This window comes from Carassius auratus, unplaced genomic scaffold, assembly GCF_003368295.1.
Source record: "Carassius auratus strain Wakin unplaced genomic scaffold, ASM336829v1 scaf_tig00215236, whole genome shotgun sequence".
Lineage (NCBI taxonomy): Eukaryota > Metazoa > Chordata > Actinopteri > Cypriniformes > Cyprinidae > Carassius > Carassius auratus.
The window spans coordinates 864,802-872,841 of record NW_020528000.1 but is presented as its reverse complement, the minus strand read 5'-3'; the positions used below and the strand labels follow the sequence as shown (position 1 = coordinate 872,841).

At 36.9% G+C, this 8,040-nt stretch overlaps 1 protein-coding gene across 1 annotated transcript; it reads left to right on the top strand.

The window, feature by feature from the left end:
- Window positions 1–214: 214 nt before the first annotated feature.
- LOC113094068 (1-acylglycerol-3-phosphate O-acyltransferase Pnpla3-like) lies at window positions 215–7,744 on the top strand. Its single transcript, XM_026259717.1, has 9 exons — window positions 215–703; window positions 917–1,149; window positions 1,795–1,860; window positions 2,146–2,355; window positions 2,752–2,812; window positions 3,640–3,861; window positions 3,940–4,072; window positions 6,817–6,939; window positions 7,027–7,744. Exons 1-9 carry the CDS (start codon window positions 499–501, stop codon window positions 7,292–7,294), a joined length of 1,521 nt encoding a protein of 506 aa, XP_026115502.1. The 5' UTR covers window positions 215–498; the 3' UTR covers window positions 7,295–7,744.
- Window positions 7,745–8,040: the final 296 nt, after the last annotated feature.

Below are 8,040 nucleotides of genomic sequence, written 5' to 3'. Positions count from 1 at the left end.
TGATAAATGTAAGTTTCAATTTTAGTGATTCATAGTCCTTCTGGGATCAGTTCTTCCTCTTAATGTGTGTGCACTTGAAATCTACTGTATGATTGGTTTAGCTATTATTCTAGCTCTATAATAATCTAGACATGACTGTGCTCATTTTAAGAAATTTTACTAAATGTCAAGCATATGACTGTTCTAAAGACCACAATAATGCAGACATTTACCTCCGATGCCCTTTGAAAGGGTGTAGACACAAACATAACAGGCCTACTTTAGACATCATGAAGTGAGGAATTGATTTGAGAATTTGATCTCCTCAGTGGTTTCACATTATTCATGGTGTCCCAGAGGGGAAGGAGGGACTTCTGTTTTATTTTTTGTGAAAACTCTTTTTGGTTTAACAACACCGTGACCACATGTTTTTATACGTTGCACTGATGCTCCTCATCTAAAGTTTGTTCGAGCGCTGAAGAACTCCTACCATCTGACACTGAGGAGATCGATCTAGTCATGTCTTCGCCGTTATGCATTCTGTCTAAAAATGACAACCTCTCCGTGTCTTTCTGTGGTTCTGGCTTTCTAGCAACATACCAGCTCGGTGCTGCGCAGAGTCTTTTGGATAACGCGGCGTGGATCCTTCACGGAGCTCCGAGAGTCTATGGTGCGTCTGCTGGTTCCCTCGTCGCTGCAGCGGTCGTCTGTGGCTCCAATCTAGGTAATCTGAGATCATACTATTCATGACCTTCATTCACGGACTAGGATTTAGTATTGTACTTACTGTGAAGGTTGTAGGTTCAAATCCCACTTAAAGAGCATCAGATTGATACTGGGTTTAATGTTCTGTAAGTCACTTGGATATAAGAATCATGGCTAATAACTGACTGTTAAATGAGACAGTAGTCATTAAATCCTCCTTTTCTTCTCACAGGACGTGTGCGGGACCAGCTTCTGGAATTTGCACGATTTATCAAACAGCATCCGCTCGGTCTTCTCAGTCCCACGGTGGATATTTTCCGATGGCTGGAGGTCACACTGCAGCGCTGTCTGCCTGATAACGCACACACTCTGGCCAGCGGCCGTCTGCACATCTCCATGACTCGCATCTCTGATGGAAAAAACGTCATCGTGTCAGAATTTCATTCCAGCGATGAACTTATAAAAGTACGTATTGTGATTTAGTTTGGTATTCATTCAGTGTAACATTTTTTAATAAACTGGGTAGCATTTCATTTTACAGTCCTGTTCCTCGTGTACATACTATGAACTTATTATAGTAATTGCAATAACTATGTAATAACTAGGTAAAAACCCTGAACCCACCCCTAAACCTAACCCTAACCCATGTAGTTACCTTGTATTACCAGAACTTTCTTACATAAGTACATGTAAGTACACGTACTGTAAAATAAAGTGCGACCATAAACTGTTAGTTTATTTATAGTTTATAAATTGTAGTCTCTACATTTTTAATACATTAAAAGGTTATGCAAGGTTATGTAATAGGTAACAGTGAGTTGTTCATTTATTGTCACGTTAGTTATTATCGTTTAATTAGCTCATATATCAAGAGTTAGATGTTTTATCTATTATGCGTTTTTTTTTTTTATTGTTTTTTTTTTTTACAACTTGTTAACCATACTTAATTCACCTATGTTATTTTTAACCAACAAGAAGATAAACTTTATTAGTTTTAGATTGAATTCAAAGGCAACAAAACTTTAGAACGCATTTTGTAATACAGGTCAAACTGGATTTTACTTTCTCTTTCACATTTTCTTTTATTGTCCTCTTTCCTTCCTCTGTAAGGCACTTTTGTGTAGCTGTTTCGTCCCTGTATACTCTGGCGTGATCCCACCACAGTATAAAGGAGAGGTGAGTAAAACTGTGTGTACCATGTGCTTTGGGACAACTAGGGTCAGGTACCGAACTCAGTACTTTTAAGAGTACGGACACAATTGTGTCAGTACTACAGAATACCGATTCACATTAAATCAATCAGTGCAAAATTTGGGTACCTGGGAATGCATCTGGGCGCATACTTGGGACATGAACGGTACCCAACCCTAGTGACAACATGCCTAAAACACTAAAAAAATACACTAAACCAACACACAGCCCAGAATAAGCTATACATTCATCACCTCTGTACTTTGCCAGCACTATATGGATGGAGGTTTCACAAACATCCAGCCCTTAGAGGATTCCTCTCCCACCCTCACCATCTCCCCGTTTGCTGGACACATGGACATCTGTCCATCCGATACCTCCACCATCCTGTGCGATGCCATCATCCAGCAGCTCTCCTTCCAGTGCTCCGTCACCAACTTCATCAGGCTGGTGGACGCCTTGTTCCCTCGAGACTGGAGGGTGAGTTTTGTAACTGTGTCCTAACACGGAAACTTCTATGTTGCTTTTTTTTCTTCATTTTCAGAGTAAACACAACCCTGAACACTGTGTGGAAACACTGAACAGCTTGAACATTCTGTTCATTTCGGCCCATTGAATAAATAAATAGAACAAAGAAACAAAAAAGGTGTATGAATTATTGAAACTATTCTTACACAGTAATGGCTAATACATTTCACAAATTATTAGAAATAAACAGCAAGTACCACATTTAATTAAACATGAAGACTGAATTAGTATTTCCTCACATATTTACAACGTTGAGAAACTTAACAATGTAATATGAGTGAATAAATGATGACATAATTTGTGTCAGCAAAATTTCTGTCATTAACTGCGTTTATTGATGATTGTCAGAATTTGAAGAAAGCTTTCTACAGTGGATACCAAGATACCGTATACTTCTTGCAGCAGAGCAGTGAGTGACTGTATTACCAAATGTATTATACTTTTTAAAATTATTTTAAATTTAGGTATGTATACATTTACTTTTTGTTTTGCATTTGATAAGAGTGATGCATACAATGTCAACGTATGACTAAAACCCTTTCATGTAAACTATGGTAGAGCTGTACAAATTAATTTAAATCTTTTGCCCTATTTTGAAAGACTGATTGGAAATGTTCAATACTCAGACACATTGATCTTAAAACAAACTGGAATAACTCTATGAAAATGAATAAAGGATTTGTAAATATGTAAAGTTTACATATGTAAAGGGTTTACATTTTAGAAGCTGTCCATACATCGAAAACAGTTCTTTTGTACCATAATAATTGTTCACTGTATTACTATGTTTTTTTTTTTTTTTTTTTTTTTTTTATCCAATAAATACAGCCTTGGCAAACATAAGTGAATTATATATATATATATATATATATATATATATATATATATATATATATATATATATATATATATATATATATATATATATATATATATATATATATACTGTATATATATTAAAAAGTCTTGCCACCCAAAGTTGTGAATGGTATAATGAATACTACTGACATAACATTGTTTCGACAAATATTATTTAAGCAATGTAACGTGAGACCTATTCTAAATGGAAATAGTCATAATTGTTAGTAGCTAGTTGGACAGGCAATTTTTTATCTTTTGCTATATTGTGTATCATAGCCCAGTTTGAGCGCTGTCTTGACCAGTCGGCAGGTTTTAGTTCTGTCCACTTGTTTTAAAACAGCGCTGTCATTAATACTGTCTCTCACACCTCGACAGATGCGCTGCCACTGTATCCTGAACGGAGAAAGGAGTCTGATGCATCTGATGATTCGGTGAGCTCAGATCACTGGATGCTGACACAGACTGAAGAAGAGGAATCCCAGCAGGACTGCCCTGAACACCCTGAACAGAAGACCGTCAATGGAGTTTATTCATCTTTGAGTCCATCCCTTCAGGAGCGGACAGTACATAAGAACTCACCAGTAGAGGTTCAGGAAGGTACTGTAGTGTCCCATTTCCTTTTCTGATTATGGAGGATTTGATACAGAAGTGAAACAGTCTCCTATTCTGTTTTAGTGCTGTTGTGTAATATCGTGGGGCAGCTGGAGATCGTGAGTAATTCAAACGTCTCTTTACCTCAACGGACTCTCTCATACCTGCTCTTGTTGTTCACACTGCCAATCTGGAGTGCCACAACCTTATGGGACAGGTACTGATCTAATTATGGTTTATTTAAAATAATGTTTAGTGACTTTATTAAACAATCAATCTGGTTTTGGTGCTCTTTAGCTATAATGCATCAGTTCAAGTAGCACTGGCATGTGAATCGATCATCTCTTCTGCTTTACTTGTAGATACAGCACTATATATATATATATATATATATATATATATATATATATATATATATATATATATATATATATATATATATATATATAATTAATAAGAATGAAAATCATAAGGTGTGTTGAAAGTAATCACTCAATCAGTGTTTCAACTGCGGAAAGACGTCAATGAAACAGCTTGTAAACAATATGTCACCTATAACGTTGCATTTACTTCAGTAAAGCCATTCAATGTCCATGAAATTGTTAGTGAACACTATTTACTTTGTGTCAGAGAAACAAGCACACAGCCATCTTTGTAATTCTGTCTTTGAAATTCTGTTTGCTTTTTAACTGTCTCTTTCATTTCTCACGTTTATGGGGTAAACTCCTGCTTACTCTGATATCGAAGCCTCATTTGTACACATTCTTGTAGCTGTGAGAGCCAATGGCGCTTTAACCCACCAAAAGGGGAGCTGACTGCAATATAAGTCGGCTCTGAGCGTCATTTCATCAGAATTGTTCTCATTCAGCAATGAAGATCATCTCCTCGCTGGACCCTCAAAAAGCCGAAGCAAGAAGCTCAGCCTGCTGCTTGCCACCATGAGAAAAAGCCCCAGCAGCGGAAGATAGCTATATGCTTTCCCATGTGGTCATTCGGCATCTATCTGAGTACATTTCCAGGTGATGTTGTCACCCTGCATGATGCAAATGGGCACAGCGAGTGCACTCCACTGTCTGGGCAGTGTCCAAGCAGAAGCTGTGCTCACCGGGACGAATGCTGTCTTTAATGCTGGTGTTAAAGCTTAACTTTCTGAAATGCTCTGCAGCACGGACGCTCTCCAGATGCATGAAAAAACTCTGCCTTTGTTCAGAACCCCTCCTCTAGCCCCAGCTGGCCCGCATTGGCCCAAGGTTTTCGTCGGGTCAAAAAACCCGGGCACGATCAAGCACCAGAAGTGACAGTGGAAACACGACTGGCCCTGGCACGCACTAGCACGCCTGTTTTTGGCCTGACAGTGGAAACACGGCTAATGATTGTCGTTATCAGTCGAAAGATTCTGATGAAATGGTGCGCAGAGTTAACTTACATAGCAGTCACCTCCACCCCTTTTGGGTGGGTTGAAGCGCCACTGGTTTGTGCAGCTGCATGAGCATGTAACACAACACTCGTTCTCTTATCTTATCTCAATGAGCAGTTCATTAATAAATTCATACAACCTTTACTTCATGCTGTGAAAATACAAACTGTAACACAGAGGGCCCTATTTTAATGATCTAATTGAATGGAAATGCATGGCGCGGTTGCACTTAGGGCATGTCTGAAACCACTTTTGCTAGTTTATCAACAAGAAAAACGGTCAGCACTCCAGGTGCATGGTCCAAAATGGTTGTACCTATTCTCTTAATGAGTCATTGGGGTGTTTTGGGTGTGACATGTAGTAAAACAATCAGAATCTCATCTCCCATTCCCTTTTTTTTGCACTCGCACCATAGAGAATTCACAATTTACATGGTGGAATTTGCAAGAGCAAAGACTGAACACTTCTCCAGAGAGAAAATGGATCTTCTCATGCGTGAGGTTAAAGCGCTCAAACAGACCATCTACAGGGCACAATAATCTTTTACACTGTAACCCTTTCATCAGTTTGTGTGCTTTTGTGCTGTGTGTGTAATACAGAGTGTAAATTGCATCGCACACCCACCTATGGGTGCATATTACTAACGTGCCCTTTTAACAACAACAACAAAAAAAAAATATTGACTATACCATTGACTTTAGTTTAGACTAGGTTTTAGTTGGTCACTGGCGCAATAGTTTTTAGTTGCCTCAAAATAGCATCGTGACAATGTGCCTGAACACACCTTCTTTCGAGATCAGCATGCCCATGGATGAACAGACGGGCGCATGTGCATTTGCTATTTAAACAACATGGTGCTGGACGTGAAAATGATAACCCTGCCGGGCTGAAACTATCAAAAAATACTTGCATCGTGCCTGGTATCACGTTGCACTGGGGGTATGATAGGCCCCAGAATACAACAAGCCTAGTGCTGAAAAGGGGTGGGGCTACATAATAAATACATGTATTTTAATACATATTTGTTTTATTGGTCCCACTTTATATTAGGTGGCCTTAACTACTATGTACTTGCATAATAAAATAAGTACAATGTACTTATTGTGTTCATATTGTATTGTAAAACACTTTTGCTGCTATTGAGGTGGGATAGGGGTAAGGTTAGGGAGAGGGTTGGAGGTATGGGTAAGTTTAAGGGTGGGCTAAGGTGTAAAGTATGGGTCAACAGTGTAATTATAAATGTAATTACAGAAATTAAATACAGATGTAATTACATGTAGTTTTTTTAAAATAGAAGTACAATCTAAAAACATGTATGTACACAATAAGTACATTGTACTAAATTATTAATTAAAATGTAAGTACATAGTAGTTAAGGCCACTTAATATAAAGTGGGTCCTTTTATTTTTACTTAACCTGTTGTCTTTATTTTGTAATATATGTTTTGGATAGATATGTCATGAAAACAAGTTTTTTTTTTTTTTTAATTAAAATTAATAATTTTAATGCTGCTCATAAGCACTGATGATTTGTTGTTTCACAGGTATCATAAATGGATCGCTAATGCTATGAATGTGGCATATTGGCTCTGGCATGGTATTAAACTTTTCATGATCTTCATACTCAGAATTGTACTGTGCTCAATGAGGAAAGCCCTTGGAGACATGTAAGCACACAGTAAAAAAAAAATCTGCTGTTACTGTTACTATTGTGGAATTTTTTAAATCATAACTCTCTTCTATCTTTTGCAAAGAATGCTGAGTCTGATCAGTTTCATACCTGCGCAAGTTCACAATGAGCAGCACAGACGCAGTGAGCTGGCTGAGAGACACATGGCCTCCTCTAATCTGAACGGTCACGTCTCTGGTGCTTTACCGCCAAGTCCCTCCATGGCACAGACCCTCCCAAACCTCTACACACTCCTGATTTCACTAGAGACAGCAGAGAGCAAGTGGAGAAGACGCAAGATAGAGGTGCAACACACTTTACAGCAACACGTGACTGACGTGAAAAGAAATTAAAAACCTGCAAGCAATGTGAGATGGTTAATGTTACTCATCACAGACTTGATCAATTGTTCTGTTCTACTTCAGATGGAAAAGTTTAATTGTTTTTTTTTTTTTTTTTTTTTTTTTTTTTTTATTATAGCTTAATACTAAATGCATATACTAACATACAACAAGCAATTGTAGATGATATATAAAAGAAAAAAAACATATAAAAGTTAACATATTAAAATATTATTTTATATTATTATTATTATAAATGTTTTTTAAACATTTACATTTACCAGGTGTTATAATAGTACTGCTTCATTCTATTATTTTTATCAACAGTAGTAACAGTAAGAAAAACACAGCATATAGTTTTGAGGAAAAATGAAAACACATAAATAAACATTAATCTCAGTTATGATGTCAACTGTTCCAGTTTTAATCATTTGAACATTGAGTATTATAAAAATAAAAGAGCCACTTAATTGTGTCGTTTCCTTAATATTCTTCTCACACACTTAAAATGGGCTCTTATACATGAAAATATACAGCTGCCTGTGTGTGTGTGTGTGTGTGTATGTATATATATATATATATATATATATATATATATATATATATATATATATATATATATATATATATATATATATATATATATATGATTTTGCATTTATTTCGAGCTAGTTTAAAAGCAGATTTTGAATCAGTTCAGACTATATAGGACACCTGTGTGTGTGTGTGTGCGTGCGTGTTTTGTGTGTGTGTGTGTG